General features: G+C 47.0%; 1 protein-coding gene across 1 annotated transcript in view; it reads left to right on the forward strand.

Annotated features, from left to right (window-relative positions):
* Window positions 1-26,413, forward strand: part of PNPT1 (polyribonucleotide nucleotidyltransferase 1) — a 1,336,943-nt gene that overhangs the window by 709,466 nt on the left and 601,064 nt on the right. Inside the window, exon 14 of the mRNA XM_069608057.1 lies at window positions 8,462-8,532. Coding sequence (XP_069464158.1) covers window positions 8,462-8,532 — 71 coding nt within the window. The remainder of the gene's footprint in view (window positions 1-8,461; window positions 8,533-26,413) is intronic.

Consider the following 26,413-nt stretch of genomic DNA (forward strand, 5'->3'; position numbering starts at 1 on the left):
ATGTAAGATCTCACATTCTGAACATCTGATAGTGGCTGGCAATAGGCCTAAGGTGGATTTGGCTATTATGGCAACCCTTGCCCCCGTCCTTCTCTAGGGTCTACATTGTGAACAGTGTAACCAGGTGGAGAGGCTCCTGATATATGGGGTCCACTAGTGTCCTGTAACCATGTTTCGGATACGCATAAAATATCCACTTTACTGTGATCTATTTAGTCGTGGATATTTGGGAATGTTTAACTATGGATCGTGTGTTGATAAAGGCGATTTTATTAGAAGTAGGGCGTGACTCAAAGTTTGAGGAGGGCCAGTGCATTTGTATAGTTTTCTCTGAGGCTAGAACTGCTATGTTGTTCGTGGCATCCATATTTGAATTTAGTGTAACTACCTTGTGAGAGGAAGGATTACTTTCGTCCCCAGTAAGTGTAGTATTTGGCTCCTGCAGTTTGGGGGTAGCTAAGATGGGGATCAACCAATGTTCTTCTCTCTTCTGTATTTTCTACGTGACAATCTAATATAGTCCTTTTTAGTCGATCAATAAGGGTCAAGCGGTTTATGCGTAGTGTCATTAAAGACAAAGGTTCTTGTTTAATGAAATCCATCTTGTTCGACTTACTTTACTGTTACAGCAAGAGAAGTTTGTGGTCCAGAGACACCTCACAGCCGAGTAACGGTGAGGACCGGAGAATACCGGCTGGGGCCTGAAGCGCTGGCGCTGAAGCACCCGACATTTCCTTAAGAGCCTGGCTGGGGCTTCTGGGAACTGTTGTTCCTGCTACAAAGCACTCTCTCTGCTGATGTTGAATCTAGTTTATTGCATTCGCTATAGTAGTAATGAAGTCTGATCTAATCAGGTAAGTACAATGAAAAATACTTTGCTTGCAATGGTACAAATACCCAATGTAATACAAAAGAACGTATTGCGCTACAATTTCTTTGGTGGAAAGGCTAGGCACAAAAGAAAGAGCTTTACTCAAAAGACTCAAGTCTGCATAAATAACATTGTGTGTCCTGTTCATTTATCGGCGATAGTTTCTCCTGCATGTATTGAATTCGCTCAGCTGTTCTGGGAATGATTGGTTGTACATCCTGTAGGACCCTCCACAGGGTCTTCCTGTTTATAGGCTCTGTGTCTACCTTGATCTTAACAGCACCCCTCATGAGTCTGGTGCTATTAGTGTTCCATTAAACACATTGATTCTGTTCACTACTTAGAGTGCCATATGAAAAAGGCACAATGCTGCTGTTCGGGCCAGATTTCCCATTTTTTAGTAGAGCAGTCTGCATGTGGCATGGATAGATTGTCTTATAGCGGCCATTGCCATGCCTCATGGTATGAATTTGTTAAGGTAATTTAACGATGTGCACATGTATTTTATTATGAACCACAAGCATTCACAATGACAAGATGTGCATGTTAAAATAGCTCAGCGGTTCAATAATTCCTATTGCTGGCTGAGGGTGATCTGCAGGCGCATGTTCAATTTGGGCAAGGCCGGCTCAGCCATTCCTCTTTCTGGTAGGTCCACCGCTCGTAAAAGATACCTTCTGTGAAGCAGTGTCTTTGCGCTGAAAGCATTGCACACACACTGCGTTGCAGCTTAATTCATAGGTCGGTTATTGTCATGTGCGTTTAAAGCATATACAACTTTGAAGATGCATGGGAAGGATGTGTATTTCAAATGTAGGCCGACACAGCAGGTCATATAGTACATTGCACTTTCGTGGCCTACTATGCAGTGCTTTGCCACACGCTGGGCACCCATTGCTCTATCAGGTTTATTGACACTTATGGCAACCCACATTTGATGCAATTACACATGTTATAGAAGTAGTGATATCTTGGTCTGCGTTGCCACAAATTGTGCATTGACCTGCCATAAACTGCAGCATATCTTAATTGCATGGCATGATCATGATTAATGTTGTCATAGATTGTGGCCCTATGTGTAAAGTATAGAAACACTTGCGCTGGCTACTGTTTTGTAGTAGCTGCGGCCTCAAGTATGCCCAGACGTGGGTCCCGTGCCTGCTGGGCCTAAAGACCCAAGCTACTCCTCACTGATGAGGCCCAAAAAGGCCGAAACATGTTTGGGGATGCTTGTGGTCTCGTGCAGAAGGGATGTGACCTAGCAGTTGGGGCTGCACTGCCCCCTTTGGGGTGGGACCAAGCCTGATTTGCAAATGGTCTGTCCGCTTCTGTAATGGCTTGGCAGGCGAAGAACGATGGCCTGGAAGTTTGTCCAGAGCAATGCCAGTGGTTAAGATTCACTCTAAACCTTCCAGCTATCACCTCTTTGTTCTTGCGGCCTAAAGTATGTGCAATGGACACACATTGCAGAATTAACACTTTCTAGATCGCAATGTGGCATATTTGACTTACATTGACTGCATGCGGCCCCTGCAGGATCCTACTCTACCCATCCCACTGACCATACTGAGCCTCTAAGGGAACATTTTCCCACAGGACTGGTAGGGTGTATAGGTCAACTTGTCAGAACTACCAATGGCACAATTGTACACAGGCCTCACTTCCTGTCAGAGACTAGGATTAAACCATAAACTGCTCAAAAACATCTTGGCTTTAGTTATTCTTGATGCTGCTCAGCTATACCAGCTGTAATTTCTGCCTTTATTTTGCAAAAAGCAAAGTTACAGACTCCTAAAGAAAAGCTATGTTCAACTGCTGGACCTGGCTTGTAATTTCTGAGACTACAAAGCAGCAAGTGCAGCTAGTGTTTTCCCAAGTTTCGTCGCTCAACCAGCTTCCCACTTGGGCCCATTCATGGCTTCACACACCTAAGAGCATTTTTAACAGATATGGATAGAATGAACTGGGCGACGAATGCTGCAAGACTCTGCAAAACACTGTAAACAAAAATCCTTTTCCCAGTCAACTTTCCACTTGACTTCCAACATGGAAAAAATGCAGGCTGGTCGCTTACAGCTTCACACCAATTATCGCCTGTGCAGCTCCAGTTCGTGTAGTTTCCTACAGCTTCTTTCCAGCAGGAATGGCACAGCAGAAGCAGGAGCTCATCAAGCCCCTGAATATCAAATGTCCCTTGCCGCTGCTCTGCTACCCCAACAGCCCCATCAGTAGTGTCGCCTTTTCAATTTAATACGTTGATCTTTCTCTTGTATCACCAAGATTGTACTGAATTAGGCTCGTTAGACTGAAGTTTACGGTTTGAGATTCAGCTTGCTTCAATCATACACTCCGTATGGAACAGGCGGGTTACGGAATGCACCAATGCACCAATTGTACCCCTTCAAAACAAATGTTCAAGTGAGCCGTTACTGGATATGAGCCGCCCCCCAGCAGGATGAACAGCAGGGAACATAGTGCCCTGCTTGCTGCTGCGCGGTCGGGGAAGGAGTGAAATAATTTCTTGAATTGTTCACAGGCACCTGTGCTCCACTCAGCCCAGCACTCAACAGCAGGGAACAGCCTGCTCTGCTTGCCGCTCCACAAATGCCGCTCCACTCCCATCTTTCAAATCCATTCTCTTTTGAACATACTGCATGCTCCAGGATAGGGTAAGAATGTTAGCAGGTTGCCCAGGTATCTTGGAATGTTGTGGTTGCTTGGGAAATGGCAACCTGGCCCAGGGTTCCAACTGGGGGGGGGAAATAAGGGCTCAGCCCATGGAATCAGTCAGTTGCCAGGATGATTACTGCATGGGGCCCTCAATTACTTTGTACTTTAATAAAAGCTTGAGCTCTTACCTGGCTTATGTCTCGTAAACATAACCAGGCGTCTCACCAGTCACAGTTGAAGATCTTCCAGAGCAGGATCCCCTTGAAGCTGGAAAGCTGAAACATTGCAGGATGGCGACTTGTGGCATGAGCTGGCGACCACCGAAGTTATGGCAATGAACATGGAACGATGACTATTCAAACGAGGTAGCCCACTGGAGAGCTGGTCAGTCCACTGGGTCGTCCAGGGGCACTCCCAAGGGCTCAGGACGGCTGAATCCTTGGGAATGCGTTGAGAATGTTTGGTGCCACCAGTCCAAGAGCTGAAACATCACTGAGGGTCTTTGCAGATTAGGTAGTCCAGCAGGGCTTCACCAGACCAAATGCAGGAAGGGGATGCTGGGCATCTTCTGGAGTTGGAAGCTAGTCCAAACCCACCAATGTTAAGGATCTGCACCATTCAACCAGCCAGCAGTGGTTTCACTAACACCCCAGCCCTAGACTTTCAGGCTCCCCAGATGTGAAGTCATACCAGGCAGTCCCACTGACATCCTGGGTCCACACACACCAAGCCAGCAGTAGCCCGCAAAAGTAGTAGCTTTCCTGGGTGAATGCATGACCATATAAGGGATTTCCTGACCTTGAGAACGCAGGAAGAACGCCAAACAACAATATGGCCCAAGGACCAGCAAAAATGTGTCGATGTTTTAAAAGAAATATATATATAGATATATAATTGTTTAAAGCGCAGACCTCGCTCGAGAGCAGGAGAGCGCTGTACAGAGTGTGAGTAGCCGGCATTTTGGCTGACATATTTTAACAGTAGCACAGTACACCGTAGCCACATAAATGCAAATGTGCACGGTAAAAATACTACAAAATGGTATCTGCTGCCACCAGCTTGTCTTAGGCACATATACAAGTAACCAAAAATCCCAAGTGTCAAAGACTAGGGTGATGCGAAAGTATCCCTACTGCACTGCATTGTAAGATACTATGGTGCACTGTTACCTAACAGACCAAAGCTAAACATAGTTTCCCAGTACTGATATTCAGAAGGACTAATCAGTTTCCCTATACCAAAATGTGCAAAAGGCCAGGGGAGTGAAGCTGATGACTGAAAGTCAGGACCGGTTCAAAAGCAAAATGTTTGGGGGTCGATGGAACACGGAGGGAAAGTTGCCTAAAGAGAAATATTTCCTAACAGGGCTGGCGCCCGGTTTGGGACAACATAGTTTAAACCAGAAGGCTTTTCGGCTTTCATACCGCCGCCTAATGCTGTACTGCTTTGCTAGTCTATCAAATGAGCAATCTGCGGGAGAATGCAATCCATTGCAGGAGAAATTACTTACTGGTAATGTACTTTGTATGGATTCTTCTCCCGCGGATATTTCACCTGCCCTTTGTGCCCTGCTTGGCGGATAACTATGACATGATCTGTTCCACTGTCCCTTAGTGTCAGAGTGCTAGGGAGAAAAGGTGGAACTGAGGTCACAGGGCGCAGCGCCTCAATATATACTGGCCCTGACATCCTGTCTGGCGTGGGGTGCATCCCTCCCCCCTCATGCCCTGGCAGCGGAAATGTTTCTGAAGAACGACTATGCTGTGGATAGGATATCATTGTTGGAGTAACATCCATCAGAAAGAACATTACCAAGAGGTAAGTCATGTGTTCTTCTATGCTAATGATGAATGTGTACACATGGTTATAAGTTAAGGTGTGCAAATACTTGCATGTGATTTGTATATGCTTAGTGTATACCTAAAGGCCTAATAACTGTTTTGGTTTGTTAATATACTTAATCTTACTTGAATTACTGGTCTTACTCTGTGTGGACTCATTGTAGCCCTAGATCACTCTTGCACTTTTCCTTAGACTAAGCCTTGACTGCTCACCTACCTTACCTTGGTTGGCTTTCGGCTAACCTCGGTCTCTTCCCTGATTCGCATAGATATGGCGGCCTCCCAAAATCCTCTCACCAGGGCTGATTTCTGGAAATCCATCCTAACAATAGTATTAATGCATTTCTTTCAAATAAAAATGTACAGAGCAGTTCATTGTTACATCATCCGAAAATAACCGATGACTAGAGCGGTGCAGTAGTCTGCCAGTATCTGTAAGTTGGTGCCTGGGTGCATGTATGGAATCTTGGGATGGAATGCAGTGTGAATGTTCTGTTAGATGAGAGAGCTGTCAGCAGTGTGACTGTTTCTTATGTACTGAACTGATGAAGCCAAATGACCTTCTGGAGCTGTACTAATAAACCTACTTTTACACTTACCCAAGGATCCAGTGTGCTGTCACCTAAAACAACCAGGTCACTTCACGCAAAGCATTTCAACTCCTTGGAACAGCCTCTTTGATAAGTGTATTCTCAGCAGATGGATACTGTCTGTGCTGCTCTTACCCTGTCTTCCACCTTGTCTTTCTTCAGTCTGTTTTTTGGCACCCCACTGTCCTTTATTCCTTTGGGGGTTTTCCCCTTTAGTTCAACTCTCTTGGCTTGATACTGAGATCTTTCCTTACCTTTTCAATTGTGTTTTTCCATCTTGAGCTCGCTGCATGTGTCTTCCTTTGCCTTTGTGTTGAGGAGATATTGGTGCCATTCACTTTGAGTGGCCCGCCCGGTGTGTAAAAGAAAAGGGATTTGTGGCACATGTGCTATTTGTGGTTTAGAAAATGTCCGTTTTTATTGGGAAGTGCATTGCCATAATAAATAAAGTGAAGATTGGGCCCAGCAGACTCTGTATTATTTGCAATTGGGGTTCCTAAAGATTGTTACTTTGGCAAATGTTACTCTATGGGAATTGTTTTTTTAATTTTGCTGCTGCATATCTAAATCAGCACTAAAGAATGAAAAAACGTTTGATTATTAGATGTGTGTTTTGATATTTGATATATATAGTTCTTGAGACTAGAGTGGCATCCCATCCAGTGATTCTGATCCACAACTGCTGCATTTTCTTACTCCAGTATATGTGTAACCATTTTTGGCCCATCTATTCTAGTATCTTCTCATGGTATGGAGTAAAGGGCTAGTGGATTTCAGGTTCTTTAAGCCTAGTGAAATATCCATTTACATGAGAAACTTCAGCTCGCAAATGTTAATAGGCAAAGGTACTATTGCAGTCAGTTGTAAATCTTTGAACAGTATTGCTGATTAATTGGACAGGGTTAGCAGACATAGACCATGTGCAGAGCTGTTGGTTCCTTTTGTGAAGGACATATTTAACGCATCTGAGGTACCCTGATCTGCCCCCCCGCACTAGCTCTAATAGCCGTTTGGAGCCCAAGTAGTTATCTAATGTATATCTTTCCTTATTCATGCCAAATTATTCAAATTGACTTAAGCAAACCTCTGATGAAGCTTGTATAAGGGTGTGGGGTTTTCTGGATAGGCATGCATTTCAATCATAATAGTAGTTTTCACGATTTGTACACAAGGTGCACAAACCTATAGCAAAATCTTGTGAGTCTGTTGTCTATTTCAGTTGTTTTATGGCGCTGTTTGATCGTTTTGCAACTATTCCCTACTTGAGAGAAGCAGAGGAGAGTATGTCCTTTTGTGCTGTTTTTAAATATAGACGGTAGTCAAAACTCAATCACTATTGCTGTTATTTATTTTTGATAATCTCCTGCGAATTAGGATTAGTAAAAATGGTGGTGACGTTGTCCGCAGAGGGCCAGATTAGTTATTTGCTAAAACCAATTAGGTGTTTTCTCCGGCCAATCTATCTCATTGTTTTGCAAAATCATGAATTTCTGATTTGGTGGCATGGTTCTGAGAAAAGGTATGAAAAGGGTAGCTTCAGATACATGCTGCCAGCGTTGTAGGTTAAAATATTCTCTTTTCCATATGATGCAGGAATGCCTGAAATTATTTCTTTTGGCACAATGTGTTTACAATCATTAAGTAGACTTTAGGAGTTAGAGCTTCTCGAGGTAAACTCTGATGAATTAATCTTGGATTGAAATGGATTTACCTAATCAACAGTTTATATGGATACCACAAGCCTTAGCAAGTGTGAAGTGAGTAATCCTAAAATGGCAAAAAGGGGTATGTGGGGAGGGGTTGTATCCATAATGTAAAGATCCTGTGTTCCAAAGAGGAGGTTTCACACCCCTTTCGTTAGAAAATATCCCTGGCGGAAGAGAAAGCGTTAATTATATTGGACGTTTTTATTTTATATGCATGAATGGACTTGATGTATGAGGGATTTGTTGTGTTTAAGGAGGTTAAGGGGTGGCGGCCAGGATAAGAGATTCCTTTTATGATTTGTGATGTTGATATACTGTAAAGTTAACAATATATTTAAAAATCAGTAACTTCAGGGTGGAAGAGCTATTGAACTAAATCCGAAGTATCTTTCATTTTGCTAGATTCATCTGTTTTTATTCTAAAGAAACATCTATGTCCCAGTGAATGGGACTTCAGAAATTATAATGTGCACCAACCACTGTTTTTTTATTTTCTATCCCAAGCTGGAATTTTCTTTTATTGCCTCTCTTATCATAGCCAAAGCCTTTAAACATTTAGAGCCAGGGTTTAAACCACCAGATGTTAGATTTTGTTGTTGCTTATTTGCGCTGCACAATGTATCCACAAGCAATGACTGAGAGTACATTACTTTTTGTTTTGTAAACATATTACATTTTACGTTAAGATTGCTGAACCTTACTGTAAGTTTATTAAACCATATACCAAAGAATTGAGGCATAGTTCCCTGCATATCTTATATATACTTCCATTTTGTGCTGTAGGTTCTTTGTACCGTAACGTTTGACTCGCTGGAATCAAGTATGAAATCTGATGTTATTACTGCAGCACTGAGGTGAGTACCTTTTTCTGTTTTGGATAACTATTTACAGTATTCCACTGGAAAACAATATTTTAGGCTCTTTTCAAATATTTCTTGCCAACTCTTTGTAGTGTACATTTTTGCTTCTGACTGAAAGGCAAAATGGATAGAGTTATGTTCCCTGCCTCTACTTTTCCATTACCACCACATTTTAATCTGTAGTGTGAGGAGTCAGAAATGCGAGATGGACACAAAGGTAACGTTTTCTCAAGGTTTGCCATTTATTCAAAATAAAAAGGGGTTTTGCTAAACGCCTAACCTAATAGAGAGCTCCCTGCCTACCAAACTAAAACTAAAGAAAAATTACCTAGTGTCCAAAATATCTCTGGCCCACTAATACACACAATAACATTATGCAAGGAAAATATGGCTAAATCTTAGTTCAATAAAACAGTTTTGTAATTCAAACTCAAATATTCTTGAAAGCACTCCTTGCATCCAGGGTTGTATTCCCTTGCCCTGGTTCAATTCAAGAATACTTGGATTACAGTTCTGATTTAATAAAGATCTGTTAAAGATCACGGAAAAGCCTTTTCCAATCACGGTCTTTCTTGGAGAAACAACAAATGTCTTTTTCACCACAACTGGTTGATAAAACAAATCAGTGTCTTTCACAATATCCCTCTTGAAAGGATGATTGTCTCCCCAAAACAAAGGTTAAAAATCAACTGCAATTGTTCTGTTACCATGTAACTCTTTGTTCAGAGGAACTACTTTTTGTCGAGATAGCGCTTCAAACTTTCTCAATGCTTCCTCAAAATAAACACTTTGTCAGGAAAGCAAAAAGCAACTCGTCTCAGTGATGCTACTGCTTGTCAAACAAATACATGAATTTTCTTAATTCAACAAAGGTTCTTGTTAGGGAGAATTCTCAAAAATGTTCCAATTCCTCCCACCTTTTCCTCCAGCTCTTTTGCTAAACTTTGGGACTTTGAACTTTTCCCACTATCTCATGTATTTTATGTGATGTTATACACTGTTTCTTTTTGGTTATGGAGTCTAACCAACTCCATAGGCATCATCTTTTACAATTGTGTCACAAAGCATCTTCTGTGCAGTGACACAGGGAAGTCTTTCAGATTTCCCAAGGTTTAAATACCTTCTCTGGGATCAACTACTGTTTCCCAGAACAGTGGAGTGAAATTGACTTCACTTAACCCTGTACATTTCTAGACCCAGCAAACCCAATCTTACAATAGAGTGCTGGAGGGGTTACTTAGTATCCCCTATGTCTAGTTACTCATGTAACAGTCCAATGTTACCCTTTCCTCTCAGAATGGCTGGTGGCAGTGGTTTTACAATGAACTACCATGATTTGCCCTGACCGCGAACTGTTCGCAGCTCCGGTAATGTTAAATTGCGGGAGCCATGTTTTTCAAGATGGCTCCTGAGCCTCCTTTGTTAAAACGGTTCCCGGTCTTCTTTTTTCGCCATTTCTTTGTGGAGAGGTCCTTCTCGAGTTTTTCTCTGCGCGCCAAACCAGGTTTGGTCTCTGTTCATTCGCCTTTGGCGGGTTTCAGGAGTGAAACCCGCCTATGGCTCCAGAGTGTCTGGGGTAGGCAGGAAGTGAGGGAGGTGCCCGAACCTCCCTGTGCTAAGTCTCCTAGGAGACCCAAATGCACTCTGTGGTGATTGGCTGGTTGACTGTCCAGCAAGGACAGCCACCCTGCTGGGTGAGTGGCAGCTAGGCTGGAATGAATGGGAGAGAACTCAATAAAAGGCGAGTATCTTGGCTTGGAAGGCAGAGTCGACCACTGGACGAAGGCACCGACTAAGAGCTTGAAGAGGACTGCTGCAACTCCTGAACCGTTGGTTTGACTGGTGAAGCCCTGCTGCAGGTCCGAATCGACAAGTCTGCATTGACAGAGAAGCCCTGAAAAGGACGACTTCTCCCTTTGAGTTTGTAGGACCAATCAACTTCCAAGTAAGCCACCTGGCCACCCATCTCAGAACTGGTTGAATTTCCTCAGAGTTGTTGCAGGAAACCGTAGAGCCAGGGAGAGGGACACCAAATTGTGTGCGTCGCTTCTAAGCTGGCCTAAAGCTTTTGGAAGATCCTCCGGACACCCACGAAGCAGGACTGACCAAGCCTGAGCCCCCTCAGAAGAGTGCGGGACCCCAGACATGAGGAAAGTCCACCTTGACAGCTAGGAACCACGCGTATTGCTATTTGCTGTACCGCAAGGAGCTGAAATGCAAAACAGCCACTGAAAGTTAAGTTGCCGGTTGCCAGCTTTGACAGTGCCAGTACAGTGCAGGAGTCCCCCAACGTCCTCCCTCTTGTCCCCACGACTGCGGCCCAGGAACAGTGAGATCTGCAGAGCTGTACAGGAACAGAAATCTTCAGCTGCATCTTTTTCTTCTTTACTAAGGTACTGTAAAGCTAGCCTAAGAGAACTTACCTCTTACTGTGGAAGTGCTTGTAACTTCTGCAACTCACAAGTCTAATCAGCTTGTTGCGCTACATTTGAGTTTTCTTTTTACCAAAGACTCCTAAGAACTTGTGCAAAGACATTTCCATTTACTTACCTGAAGTGCTGCATCCTACACAAAGACTTTGGCCTATTGACTTTGGTTTAGCCTATTGAATTGAATGGCTCTTCTCAAAGATATCTGAAAGTATTTGCCCTGCTTATGACTATTTGTATTTCTTGTGTTCTAATAACTTTTGCCTTTTACTTACTTTTTAAAGAGTATTCTGTATGCCAGCACTAAGGGATTGATGTCCCCAGCACCCTTGTTACTGAAGTCACCTGTGGGTGTAGGTTGTGTCTGCGGGCCATCCCAAAAGGGCCTTGTCTGATCCAGAAACTCAGAGTGTACAGTATTGAAGTATATTTGTGTGTTACTGTCCTATTGCTCCCTTCTGAAAAAGGCTTTATAACTGACTGATAAATAAATGATTAGTTGTTTATGCAAGAAACCTTGAGTGTAAGTTTATTTGAATACCTGTCAACACGCTACCGAAACTGTGTAGTACAAGCTTATACCAAAGGTTGGGTTGCCTATACCTGTATTCATAGTTGTTTGTAGTGTTCCCAGAGGTTACTGCATACATACTTTGCCTAACAGTTATTTCCACTCATCTTTGTCTGCCAGGCCTAACCACTATGAGTCATTTCCTGGTATACTCACCTGCCAGGAATAAAACTCCTACAACTAACTTCAAACCTGATGGCAATATGATTCCAAGATTCTCCACACCAGTCTTTCAGTATGGTTTCAGTCTTTCGGCTGTTGGCAATGTGAGATGTAAACTTTCCGACAAGAGGTATTTATTCTTGGTTGCTTTATTAGGATTTTCTCACAACTTCTTGGTTACTGGTAATGCTGGCTATGAGCTTTTCCTAGTGGAGGTCTTAATATGGTTTTCTTGGAGTCTCTTGGCTGTAGTTTGTATCGTTTAGGGGCTTTTGCCACTAATAGTTTTTCCAAAGTATTTTGACAGCCTCTTGGCTGAGGGTGTAGTACTGGTTATTACCGTTCCCCTTTTGTAGACCCCTATTAAGGAACTTTCTTCTGTGCACCTTACCTTTTTTGTTTTCTTTAACTATTCAGTTTTCAGAAAGCAAGTTCTGCTTTGCTTTATTCATTATTCAGTTTTCTAAATGATTGCATCGTAACAGCTTTTGTGTGAGGATTGCCCCGTGTCAGCCTTTACACTCTGCCAGCTCACCGGTTCTCTGCAGCAGCTCCCTCTTGCTGTCAGGCTTCGTGGCAGTTGTTCAGAATTCCGCCTGCTTGCTCTACCGCTTCTGCGTGCCTCAGATAAGTTACCTGTCAGTCTTTGGGAGCGATGACAGCTCAGTAGATCTATTGCGGCTTCACCGGTCTGCCACACAGTGCTCTGGAAGCACGTCTCCTCCTCAGCTGGGCATCTTCTTAGTAGGCCGGTTTCCGCTGAGGATACTCTGCAGTTCTGCTTTTTCACCCTTCGTGTTGACTTCTGCTAGTGGGCTTCTTTAAGTGGCTGCTCCCGCACCTCGGATAGTTTCAGCTTCCTCCGTTATGCCTTCCTCGCGGCCATTCAAAGGTCCTTGGCTTGCTTCCACGGCTTCACCTTAATTCCCTTTATCTCCCAGCTGGGTCTGATCTTGGGTTTTAAATATACTGCTCAGGTGCTTTGATTGGCAACAACTAGATCGCGTCTTTGGATATTCACCACTCTGAGTCCCCATTGCCTCCTTATCCCAGTACTTTTAGCATTATGGGAACTGAAGTCCATAGAAGATTGTGGGCTATTAGTTCATTCTATTTTACAATACGCCATTGTCAGTTCAGGAACTATAGGGTACTTGTGAGCTAAGGAGATCCCCAGTGTTCCCTGGCATGAGTCGCCTCCCCCATGATCCTCCCACATGAAACCACCCACAGGGTCAGCATCAGGTAGCAGCTGCCTTTCCCTAGCCACGGGAAAGGCGGCCCATCCCATACCGGATTTTGTAGTGGTGATCTTGCTAGATTAATAACAGTAGGGATTATTTTTCTTTGTTTGTTTTTGGAGGTTTTCTGTTAGTTTGTTCAGAAGCTCTTCTACTGGTGCATAAAGGTAGTACCTGAGCACTGAGGCTCAGAATTTGACCCTATAATCTTTCCAAAGATGGCGTTTTAAAAATAAATATGTTTGTTTGCATGACAGATTACATAACAAATGAAAAAGCACAAGAAGACTAAAAGGGGAGCAAGCACATTAATAGCCAAGAAACCGAATCCTTCAAAATCACATTAGCTGGTCTCATGATATAATACCCCAACAATTAAGCGTTGATATCGACATGGAGCCCCGTAGTCCAAGCACATCCAATTCCCCAACTTTATAGTCCAGTCCTCCACATAATCCAACCCACCCATATTTCTTGGTCCCATATGCCCACAGTGCCTTAGCTTGAGTAAAATCGTACAGTTGAGGCACACAAGTCCCTTCATGAACAATGGTACCACTCTTATTAGATGTCCTTCTTCCCCACAAGAGAAGATCCTGTGACTGGCCATATAGGAGTTCCAATTACAATTAACATATATTCCACACATACTCTCATCCCTCCCCCCAGCCCCATCACATTCGGCCCTATTTTGCCACCTGTATAGCCATGAGACCACATACCCTGTTTCAGGGTGGTCTGAGATTGGATGAAGTTTGCAGCAGGTCCCACACCCGTGCCACACTCTGTTGGAACCCTGCGTCCCCCTCACCTCCTTTGCATCTTTCATAAACATCCAACTCTGATGTGGTTCACTTGTTAAAATCCTAAAGTCTTACCCCATTCAACACAAGTGAACGATTCCCTCAGCTCCTCTTCCCACCTACTTCGTTTTCCGGATGCACCATCAAGTCTGGTCAAGATGGCAGCAGCGTAAATCTGTTACATGCCTGCCAACCTCAGTAAAGCTCCTCAGCGCAACATTAAACACATGACTCACAGGTCGCACCAGGCACCCCCTCCCATGACCCCATAACCCTGTAACCTCAACCATCAACCTGCCAAACTCCCAAAAATGTTTACACAGGAATGCGCTTCCCTGAAAGCTGAATACATGGTGGCCCTATCACCCGTGGAAAAGTCCTCAGTCTGACCTCCCCATCCTATTTGGACAACACCTCCGACCCTCCTTTTATGCACTACTTACCCTAACCTACCACAACAAAGACTAATTTCAGATAGAAAAGGTAATTTGTCAGTCCCCTCTGGTCGCTGGTTTCCATATTCTTATCAGCATGTTTACCAGATGTAAAGATGGATTTCTCAAATCTGGCCTAGTGGACATGTTTCAGGCCACCCTATTTATAGTGAACAGGGGAACTCTGGGAGTTTAGCCAAACCCAAACAAGTTAAGCGTGGAGAGTGTTCAAGTCTAAATCTCAGGAGAAGTTAGTGGGATCAGGGGTTCACAATGAGTCCACTTAGACGGGTAAGTACAAAAATACGAAATGTATTATAGGCCCAAAAATAAACTAAGGAAGCGAATCAAGCATGTAGTATCACACAACACTCTAAATATAAAACATGTATGCAGTCACCTTTGGTTGGAAATTCATACAATTCACCTAAACGCCTGCAATGGAAGGTAAGTAGTTATGCAGGCAGAAAACCAGTCCACAAGAATAGAACCCCATAGTCCAATCCCTAAGTTGAATGGGGTCTTGTGCCCAAAAGTTCACAAAGTTCCTTTAGGAGAGGGGACAAAGGCAGGAAGAGTTCTTGTGGCGGTGAGAAGAGGTCCCAAAGGCTTCGGGAGTTTACAGGTGAGTAAAATAAGTGGTCTTTTAGAGCAGCTTTTTTAAATAAATGTTTAAAAAGCAACAGCATGGAATAAATCTGAGTTCTTCACAAAATGTTATTGTGGGGGGGGGGGGGGGAGATAGGGGCACCAGTAACTATTCACTACCCTTACTCAGATTTTCCCAAAGGACTTGGCAGGTCGGATGGGAGTTGCTGGAGGTAGGTTTTCCCGCCATTGGATGCAGTAGAAGGTATTCGGGAGCTGCGGGTGCAACAAAGTTTCTGGGGCGGGTCCATGAGCTGAGTGCAACCTTTCCAGCAAAAGAAATGCAGCAGGCACCAACACAGAACTCTTCTGGGGACACTACCAGACAGGGAATGGCCGGTTCCAGTGACTGCGACTGCACACTGGCGACAGCAGGCGTCTCTCCAGTTGCGAATGAAGGTAGCCCTCCAGAACAGGATCCCTGGATACTGGGATGCTGAAACTTGTCAGGAAGGCGATTTGTAGGATTAGCTGGCGATTACAAGGTTCCGGGCAAAAACACAGAACTACGACTCTTATGCCACGGTAGCCCAAAACTGAGCTTGTCAGTCCACCAGATAGGACACTTCCGAAGGCTCCAGGGTGCAGGATCGTGAGAAGGCATTTAAGACTGGTTAGTCCCACAAGTCCAAGGGTCGAAGCACCGAAGAGGGTCTTCTCAGATCAGGTAGTCCAGTAGGGCTTTACCCTGACAGTTGCAGGAAAGGTCACCAGGCCTCTTCGGAAGTCGTCCTCGGTCGGCTGCACAGCTACACAGGATACTTGGCTCCACTGCTGGAATAACTGCAGGACTCCTTTTCTTATCCTAAATTCAGGTGAGCAATCAAACTCTACCCTCTAATAGCAAGGACAAGTCAGGACAAGGTGTAAAACAAAAGCCAAACGTTTGGCGGTTCATAGAATATGGAGGGAAAGTTGCCTAAAAAAGAAATCATCTTCTCTAACACCGGAGAAGGAAGTAACCCAAGTTCCCCCTCTCAGACATCAATCGTCTCAAACAGCTGACGTGGCCTACATTCAAAGGCAATCCTATTAGTGACTGCCTCAGCCTGAGGGTACATCAACCAATCCACCATGTGCTAGAGGGTAGCTGCCCAGTAGTATAAGCTAAAGTAGTCTGGCGCACCTACACCACCCCTCCTCGTTGGGAGCTGTAAATCCTTCAAAGCCACTATAGGATTTGTGTCCTTCCACAAAAACATCCCCAGTTATCATATTGATCTTCTGAAATAAGTAACTTGGTAGGGGCATGCGCATGACTTGGAAAACATACAGCAGACGCGGCAACACAATCATTTTTACAAGTGCAACACGCCCTACAAAGACAAAGGACATTACACCCAGGAATCAGTTGATACTGAAATTTATCATACCATCTTCCACATTGCATTGATAGACCGACCCACTGCCAATCCGCTTCCACCATGATACCCTACATACTTGAATCCGTCACTAAAAGTTTCCATCCCAATATACCACAGTCTGTCCCCCTCGTCTGTAGAGTCCCTAAACTTTATCAAGGATAAGGAAAAGCCTATGAAGATTGAGTGGTGCCACGGCCCGGGATGAATCCAGTCTGGTCTTCGTGTCAAAGCTCCTGGACCACCCGTTGCAGACGGTGAGCCAGAATAGTACACACAATTTTTATATCCACATTGATCATGGCCAATGGCCAATAAGACCCGCAATATGTTTCATCCGTGACTGCTTTAGGAAGAAACGCCATCAGCATAGAGCTCGGAAACCTACCCAAAGCGAACAACTCCAAATGCACCTCCAGAAGCTTTGGAGCAAGAAGATCCTTATACGACCTATAAACATCCACCGTTAGGCCATCAATTCCCAGAGTCTTACCTTGATTTAAGCTGTCAATTACACTCACTGCATCCTGCAGCCCTATAGGTGCACCAAGCTCATCCCACCGTTCAGTAATCAGTCTGTCCAATCCAACCTCGGCCAACCATCTGACGGCCTGATCCAATTCCAAACCATCCCTTCTAGAATACAACCTGGAGCCTCTTTCAGAATTTGTGCATTTCCACATTAGACCTATCTCAGCATTAGCGTAATCATACCTAAAAGATTCTAGAGATGTCATCATCTTGGTAGAGAACATGACCTTTGACAGCAATACGGATTGGTCGGTCACATTGGACTTGGAATCCCTCTATACTAACATCCCCCAGCAAGGGGCTATGAAGGTGATTACTTGCTTTGAATTTACGTGAAACACCACATGCAGTTATGACCAACTTCATCATTGATTTGGCTACTGTTGCCTTGCAAAAAAATGTCTTCAGCTATAAGGGCATTTTTTGCAAACAAGTTCATGGCACCTCCATGGGTCCATGGGTGCAGCCTTTGCTCCAAGTCTGGCTAATCTGTTTGTTCAAAGTTTTGAAGAAACCCATGTGCTTAATGCTGACAATCCTTACATGCAGTTTCTGTGCTTGCCAGTTCTTAGTGCGTGCTCCCCATTCTATTAACTGAGACCCGATCGCTTCTGAGAAGTGTGTGGCACTTGTGGCTCCCTCCTGAAGCAGCATCTCAGCTGGTTGGAGAGCTTCAGCGTGCTGCCTCTGTATCACTTGCAGTTTGTCAATTAAAAAAACGTGGAAGCGTCCTTTATTTTTCTTTTTCTTTCCCTAAGGGAATCCACGACATAGCAATCCTTCACTGGTTTGCCACACTACCAGGTAAGACCCACCCCTTCTCCAAGGTTTGCAGAGCATACACCTGTGATGACACATATGGTACTGAGGGGTGTTGTACTGGTGACTATACAAATGGCCCAAGGCCTTTCACCAGTGCTAACACTGTGGGGGCCTCGTCCCAGGTTTCAGCTCGAGGCTGGCTCTCAGCCCCAGAGACTGCTAGCAGCGTCTCCCACCCCGAGGACCTACTGCCATGTACCAGAGTACGCTCCAAGCTCTCTTGCTGCTACCGTGCCCCGGACCTGAGTGGCCTCAATGTCATACAGTGGAAAGGAAGGAGATCTCCTCACGCCCAACTGTGCCACACTCCTTCTAAAACAAGATGGTGGGTTCACACTTGGAGGTGCTCCAGCACCATTTGTAGCAGTGACTACTGACGCACTCTGCCTTGTCCTCATCTCTGGAGTTTGACACTTTGTCACCTCAGGACGTGTAACAGCCTTTGGTATCCCCAGGGAGCAGCTTGGCTGCCATCCTTCATCTGCCAACAGTCAATGTTATTTTGACATCTACTCCCTGGCAGACTTTGTATCCTCCCCTCCTGCAGGTGTGACACTACTTGGGTTTTGTTACAAAGCACGCTAAGACTCAAGGAAAATTGTACGTGGTACTTTATTTTATTTCTTAGTGGTTATAAGTAGTCCAACATTCTGGTAGTAGGGCAGTGGTTACCTTGCCCTGTGTCCCAGTTCTCTATAGTAGTCCACTAAGTTCCGGCTCAGACTGTCCCAGTTATGAACAAAACTGATGGTAGCAGCGCTAGGCTTAAGAGTTCACCCTTTCTCCGCCCAACCCCTTTCTCATCGGCAGGCTCACATGCTTCCTTGTAGACGGTGTTCCGCGTGGCACTGGGCCTCTAAATTCCCAACGTCCAATGCAATCTTCAGCAGACTCACCTGCTCCCTTGTGGGTGGTGTTCCACGTGGCAACCCTGGTCTTATGCTGTCGCCTCTGTGTCCGTTTCATGACGGCCCTCCGGTACTGTTCTTCCTGGGCTGGCTAATAAGCCCTGATCCGCCTCTCTCCGCATCTGCACCCTCGCTCACACCTGACAGTCCTTCACTCTCATAACCGTTGCGCACACTCTGATTAACCCCTTCCTTTCCCTCGTGCTGTGCTCCCTAAGTTTCCACCGTCCCTTCTTCACATACCCTCACCGCCAAGCCCTGATGTTCGGGCAGGGTATGCACTCTTTACAAGAAATCTGCTTCTGTCAGCAGTTTATCCGGCCGGTGGACAGTCGTAAAGGTGAAAGGCTGCAGTGCAGGAAACCACTGCAGTATCCTAGGGTTAGAGTCTTTATTCCTTGAAATCCAGACCAACAGTGCATGATCCGTTACCAGGGTAAATTTGTGCCCCAGGAGGTAATACCTCAGTGACTCAATGGCCCACTTAAACGCCAGACACTCCTTTTCAATATTGGCATAGGCCCTCTCATGGGGCAACAGTTTCCTGCTGATAAAGAGAATTGCATATTCTCATTCACCCTGGTTCTGAAAGAGCACTGCCCCAATCCCCAATCCAGACTCCTCTGTATGCAAGGAGAAAGGCGCTGAATAATCCCGACAATGCAACACTGCATGTTCAGCCAAGGCTTTCTTTAGATCTCTAAACGCCTGTTCGGCATCTTGTTGATTATCCCTGGCGTTGGCGGACCGGGTCGACTGTAGGCGATCTGTCAACAGGGCTGCCAATGTGGAAGAGTGCGGTATGAACTTTCTATAGTACCCTACGAAACCCAGTAAAGCCTGGATTTGTCCGGCATTGGCTGGGAACGGAAGCTGATCATTAGCCTCCAATTTGTCCTGATGAGGCCGAATGGTGCCCTGACCAGCGTCGTATCCTAGATACTGAGCATGGGCGAAGGCTATCGAAGACTAATTGGGATTGATGTTCTCCCTGCGGCCTCCAAAGACTGAAGCACAGCCCGCAGATGGGAGCTCCAGGAAGTGCTATAGATAATGTCATTGAGGTAAGCCCCTGCATACTCTTCGTGTCCCCTCAGAAGGGAGTTGCACCGTAAACTAGTACAAACCCAAAGGGGTCACAAAGGCTGTCTATTCTGTCCCCTGGCCGGAGTGGAATTTGCCAATACCCTTTTTATAAGTTGATGGTGGTGAGATACACAGCTTTCCTCAGCCTTTCTAGTAGGTCATCAATCCTGTGCATTGGGTAGGCATTGAACTTGGAGACCTCGTTTAGTTTATGGAAATCCATACAGTCGTATGCTCCCACCCAGTTTAGGCACCAAAACTATGGGGGAGCACCATTGGCTGTGCAAAGGTTTTAAGACTGCCATGGCCAACATGAACTGTATTTCCTGGTTTGCGGCTTGCACTCCGGCTTCTGGAATTCTATAGGGTCGTACCCTGATAGTGGTCTCTGGAGTAGTGTTTATCTCGTGATAGGCTTTCGTAGTTCTTCCGGATAAGGACGAGAACATTGTCTGAAACTCCTGGAGGAGCTGCTCAAGTTGTTCTTTCTGTTTTTCTGAAGTCCAGACTAATTTGCAATGCCTCTACCCCATTCCCATCCGAAATGCATCTCGGTATTTGTCATGATCACTTCCAGGGTTTCGGGTTAGATTCAGCAGTCTGGGACAGGCGGGATTCTTTGCATAGATCTGCAGGTTCTAGATGGGTTCTAGCAATGCAAGCATGGCATACTCACAGTCCACTGTGTTAACTTATCCGTAGACTTCCATAGGAACTCAATAGTGTCCCAATACCCCTAAAATGGCCGCCCCGTGGGTCACTGATAAGTTATAATAGAGAAGCAGACATTGGGGATTGATGGCTATATAAGCCCCGCGTCCACAGTAATGCGCGCTTTGCGTTGGGTCTGCTGACGGCAGTGTAACGCTACCGGCGCACAGCTCACAGAGCTTGCAGAAATAAAGAAAAGTAGAACAGCTCACAGAGTGTCTACAGTCCACAGACTAGTATTACCTGACCAAATTTACAGCAGTCGCAGTCTTTCAATAGATGATTTCTTCCGTCGAAGTTCGCAGTTCAGTCACAGCCATCGTCTGCAGCTACTCTCGAGACTTTCAGACTTCCGAAGACCTGAAAGACAAAGGTACCATAGTTAAAATACGAACACTACAGAATTAAAGGTGAAAGAAAATAACTATACGTGCATGTTTTTTCCTCATTTTCCAACGCTGCGCTTCACAGAAAAATAGACTTTAGTTATCAAATGAAATTGCGCTGTGCAGCGCGCTTTTCCCTGATACGCGCGCATACTTACCATATTGAAAATCCATGTTTTTTCCCTCGATAACGGCAAGTTCGAGGGGATTGGGTCCTCCGACGTATTCCATATCTATGACAGGTAATGTCCACAGCTGTGCTGCTTCGGAAAATCTTTGGCTCCAGCGTCAATGACGTCAATGCGCTGTCCCCGAGGACCTCCTCTGACGGCCGACGTCACCCGATGTGATAAGTAGGACGCACGACGCCCATAGCCTCAGTTCCGTTTTTTTCTGCGAACGTGTTCGCTTCGTGAATCTCGGTACGCCTCGACTCTTTGGAGTTTGCTGTTTTCAATTCTCGGTTCGTTGAACCTGTTCAGTTTTTTGTGAAGTCCTGTTCGTGGCGATGTCTACTTCGTCTTCAACCCCGCGTCCGGGCTTCAAGAAATGCGGGGACTGCGGGTCCAAGATGTAGGTCACGGACTCGCACGACGCCTGCCTCTGGTGCCTCGGGGAGGCCCACGATACAGACGACTGTCGGCTGCCAGTCGCTCACGGCAAAGGCCTTGCGGGAACGCAAGAAGAAGCTGTCGGTAGGCCGGGTGTCTAAGACCCGGAAGTCTAGATCTGCAGGGGTTTCGACGGATGACTCGAGGGGCGACTCTCTGCGTCATCGTCGGAAGTCCAGTGGGTCTCCTTCCAGGAGTCTGTCTCGCCACTCCTCCGCCTCTTCGAGGCATTCCCGGAAGCGCCGGCATCGGTCGCCTTCCCCGTCCTCTTCTGAGGACTCCGCCCATCGGCGGGTGGCTTATAACTCCATGCAAGCGACACCGGAGGAATGGGCTTCCTTCGGGAAGCAGATACGAGCGATTCTTGAATCGCAGGGCACCAGTCCATCCGCGCCTCCGAGTGGGGTCGGTCGGCACCGGTCAAGAGACACCGCTCGTGCGCCTTCCGGCTCGGGTGGTCGGCACGGCTCGCGGGAGAGGTCCCGTTCGGACAAGGGTATCCGTTCTCGCCATGCCCGTTCCATGTCCCGGTCCTCGACGCGCTCAAGACCGCGTGATCCTGTGCCGTCTTCTAGGAAGACGTCGACGCCTGTGGCGCCGAGGTCGTCGACGATTTCTCTCGAGGCTCTGCCTCCGAGGGGGTCGTCGACGGCATCGGCACCTAGGTCGTCGAGAGACACGCTCGGAGCTCCAGCTTCGAGGCCTGTGTCGACGCCGCCGATGCTGGCGGAGCTGCAGCTGACGTCGACGCCGATTTGCTCGACGTCGATGCCTTTTCTGTCGACACCGGTGCCGACACGCTCGGCGCCCTCGACGCCTTTCGAGGCGGTGGTGTCGGAGGGGCCCCGTGGCACGGGATTAGCCCCTAGGAAGGCTATGGCTAAGGTCAGGCACTGCTTTGGTCCCCGGGGGTCTTCCTCTCCCCGCCTGGAGTACATTTCAGAGGGTGATGAAGGCTCTGATGACGGCTTGGTTACGGTTCCAGATGAGCTTATCTCGGGCCATAGCCAGTTTGATGACCTGAGACAGTCGCTGCATGATGCCAGTGGACTGGACACCTCTCCGGAGGTGGAGTTTTGTAGGCCGGAGCCTGGCACTCATGCCGATTCTTCATATCGGCGCCTGATGTCTCGGGTCACTGAGTTCTTGGGTTGGTCTGCTCCCCCAGGGGAATTTGTTCAGGATGATTTCACGGACATCCTTGATCTTGGTCCCCCCACTGACCCGGTTTTGCCGTTTCATATGGCTCTGCAGAGAAGGGTGGCGGCGGCTTGGACTGCTCCGGAGAGTCTCCCGGCAGTGGGCAAGGCTTTGTCGTGAAAATACCGTCCACCCAGTAGCGACCCCTGCTACTTGTCTAGGCACCCCACTTCGGAGAGTTTGGTGGTGCAGGCGGCTACGGCCCCGGCAAAGCAGGTGTCGTATCCTACCATCCCTCCGAATAGGGACGACAAACGTTTTGACGGCTGGGCGAAGAAAGTGTTTTCTTCAGGGGGTATGGCGCTTCAGGCAGCCAACTGCATATGTGCCTTGTCTCGTTTCACACACACTATGTGGAACTGTGTTGCTTTAGCGGCTGAAGACATTCCCGAAGGGGACGAACGAGATGGTTTCCTTGCTATGGTTCAGGATGGCAAGGATGCCATGTGTGAGGCAGTTCAGTCGGGTTTGGACTTGGCAGATTGTGTCAGCCGGTCCATGGCGGAGAGCACCGTAATGCGCAGGTTTGCGTGGTTGCGGAAGTCTGGGTTCGCTCCTGATGTGCAGTCCCGGCTCCTCAACATGCCCTTTGACGGTGAACACCTTTTTGGCAGCAAGGTTGACGAGAGCCTTGAGAGGTTGCAGACCTCCAAAGCTGCAGCAAAGTCATTGGGCGCTGCAGTTCGCCAACCTCTGCCTTTTCGTCTTAGGGGACAGCAATGGAGGGGAGGTTCCTTTTGCTATTACTCGTCCTTCAGTAAAGCGAGCGGAGCTAGCAGTCAAAGAGGCCATCGTAAGAGTGCCAGAGGTGGAAACAAAGGTACTTGAGGTGCCAAGGCCGCTCGGGCAGTTGCCTCTTTGCCCTCAGGCAACGCCGCAGTCCCTACCACTCAGTCATGAGGCCAGGTCCCATGGTTCGCCGGTTGGGGGAAGGCTGGCGCAGCATCTTGTAGAGTGGCAAGCCATTACTTCGGATGCGTGGGTTCTGGAGATCATAACCCACGACTACTGTCTTCCTTTTCGGCAGAGGCCTCACAACAATTCACCAGGGAACCTCTCTTTGAAGAGTCCGGATCCGCTCCTTGCGCAGGAAATTCAAGCACTGCTGGAGAAAGGCGCCATAGAACTGGTGCCTGTAGCGGAGAGGAACAAGGGATGGTATTCCCCTTATTTTTTGATTTCGAAGAAAGACGGGGGATTGAGACCCATCATCGATTTGCGCCGTTTGAACAAACTCCTCAGGAACGACCAGTTCAAGATGGTGACTCTTTCTCAAGTCCTCCAGGCCCTTCAACTTCAGAACTGGTTGGTGTCTCTCGACCTCAAGGAGGCTTACTTCCATGTGCCGATTCATCCCAGGCACAAGAAGTACCTGAGGTTTGCGGTTGGCGACTCGCACTTTCAGTTTCGGGTCCTGCTGTTCGGATTGACCTCCGCCCCGAGGGTTTTCACCAAGCTCATGGTGGTGGTGGCAGCGCATCTCAGGAAAGGGGGGATTCACATCTACCCCTACCTGGACGATTGGTTGATCAGGGGGAACTCTCCCGAGGAATTCCTGGATCATCTGTCCGTCACCTGCCACTCCCTTCACAGGCTGGGCTTCTCCCTCAATTTAAAGAAGTCCCATTTGACGCCAACGCAGCAGCTCCAGTACATCGGAGCAGTGCTCGACACATCCCTGGGGCAGTGTTTTCCTCCCCACGTGAGGTTCTTCACATTCAGCATATGGTGAACAAGTTTCAATTTGCCCAGGATCTCCCAGCGTCCAAGTTCTTGAGACTGCTCGGCCTCATGGCATCCTGCATTCTTCTGGTGCCAGAGGCTCATCTGCGGATGAGATCTTTGCAGTGGGCACTCAAGCTCCAGTGGTCTCAGTGCTCCGGCAGGCTGTCGGACCCTGTTCAGGTGCCGCCCTCGGTTGCCCAGGACTTTCTGTGGAAGGCAATCTGATGAAGGGGGCCCCATTTTGGGGGGGGGGGCATTTTTCACGAGTGGGAGCTGGCTCAGGAAGTTCTGTTGGAGATCTTCACCCTTTGGGGAACCCCACAAGTGGATCTCTTCGCCTCCAGTGTCAACCGGAAGTGTGAAAGGTTTTGCTCGCAGGAATTTCCTCCAAAAGGAGCCTTAGGAGACACGTTCGTGGTGGAGTGGTCAATCCCACTGCTGTACGCGTTTCCTCCAGTCCCCGTCGTCCCGCAAGTGCTGCGGAGGTTACGGAGGTTCGGTTCCCGGATGATCCTCATTGCTCCGGCGTGGGCCTGGAGGACGTGGTACCCGGACCTTCTCGACTTGTCCATCTGCCCTCCACGTCGTCTTCCCTACCGAGGCGATCTGCTCTCACGGGAGGGGGGTCGGGTTCTCCATCCAGAGGTCAGATCCCTCAACCTTCACGCTTGGCTTCTGAAAGGTTGAGGTATAAGGATTGGGACCTCCCTGAAGACGTGTTGGAGGTGTTGCTCTCGGCCAGGCGGCCGGCAACAAAGTCTCTGTACCGTTGCCGTTGGAGAAAGTTCTGCGACTGGTGCAGAGTTAAAGGGATGGTCTAGTAAAAATTTTTATTTAAAAAATAGATAGGCAACATAAAAAAAAATACTAGCATTCTCCGTTTTAAAACTTCCTATGTAAAGTTTTGAGCTATTCAAGCTCAAAATTCGCAAAAGCAAGCACATGGGCGCATCCATTTTGTGAAATGGAGGCCCTCCTGTGCTGGCTTTTGCTTTTGTGGCACTAATGAAGGAAAAGCCAGGCAGCTGTAGTAAACAAAGGCTACCGCTGGGTGGCTTTCCCTTCATTAGTGCTGTGGGCAGAGGACGGGGACCGGAGACCAGAGCAGGAAAGCTGCAGCTGAATCTCAGTAAGTGCTATTTATTTATTTTTTTTAAAATAAGCACTAGCTGTGTTTTTTTTCTAAGTTTTCCGGGCTGGAGGAGCCCGGAAAACTTAGAAATAAAACCGCAGCTTTAAAAACGTTGTATTTATGTTTGCGGTCGCTTTTGAAGCGACTGCAAACATAAATACAACGTTATTGTGTTGGAAAACCCTGCAGTTTTTCTTTCCAAGTTTCTCAGGCTCCTCCGGCTCGGAGGAGCCTGAGAAACTTGGAAAGAAAAACCGCAGCGTTTTCCAACACAACCGCGTGTGTTTCTGCCTGCTGTGGCTATCACTTTGGGTCTCCGGTGCTAGCACCGGAGACCCAAAGTGAAAGCCACAGCAGGCAGAAACACACGGGGTTATGTTTACATGCCGCGTAGTGTTTCTACCTGCAGCTGATTTCCCATTTGGGGCTCTCGGGCTCCCCGTGAGGAGCCCGAGAGACCCAAATGGGAAATGCTAAATGCTGCGTTGTCTGCCTAAATCTGCTTTCCCATTTGGGGCTCTCGGGCTCCTCGTAGGGAGCCCGAGAACCCCAAATGGGAAAGCAGATTCAGGCAGAAACAACGCAGTTTTCTGCAATGCCACGTTGTTTCTGCCTGAATCTGCTTTACCATTTGGGGCTCTCGGGCTCCCCATGGGGAGCCCGAGAGCCCAAAATGGGAAAGCAGATTCAGGCAGAAACAATGTGGTTGTTTTCCGCAATGCCGCGTTGTTTCTGCCTGAATCTGCTTTACCATTTGGTACCCAAATGGTAAAGCAGATTCAGGCAGAAACAACGCGGTTGTGTGGGAAAACGCTGCGGTTTTTCTTTCCAAGTTTCTCAGGATCCTCCAAGCCGGAGGAGCCTGAGAAACTTGGAAAGAAAAACTGCAGCGTTTTCCAACACAATAACATTGTATTTATGTTTGCGGTCGCTTCAAAAGCGACCGCAAACATAAATACAACGTTTTTAAAGCTGCAGTTTTATTTCTAAGTTTTCCGGGCTCCTCCAGCCCGGAAAACTTAGAAAAAAACCGCAGCTAGTGCTTATTTTAAAAAAAATAAATAAATAGCACTTACTGAGATTCAGCTGCAGCTTTCCTGCTCTGGTCTCCGGT

Source organism: Ambystoma mexicanum, chromosome 4q (assembly GCF_040938575.1).
Source record: "Ambystoma mexicanum isolate Mex_15411 chromosome 4q, UKY_AmexF1_1, whole genome shotgun sequence".
NCBI classification, from domain to species: Eukaryota; Metazoa; Chordata; class Amphibia; order Caudata; family Ambystomatidae; genus Ambystoma; species Ambystoma mexicanum.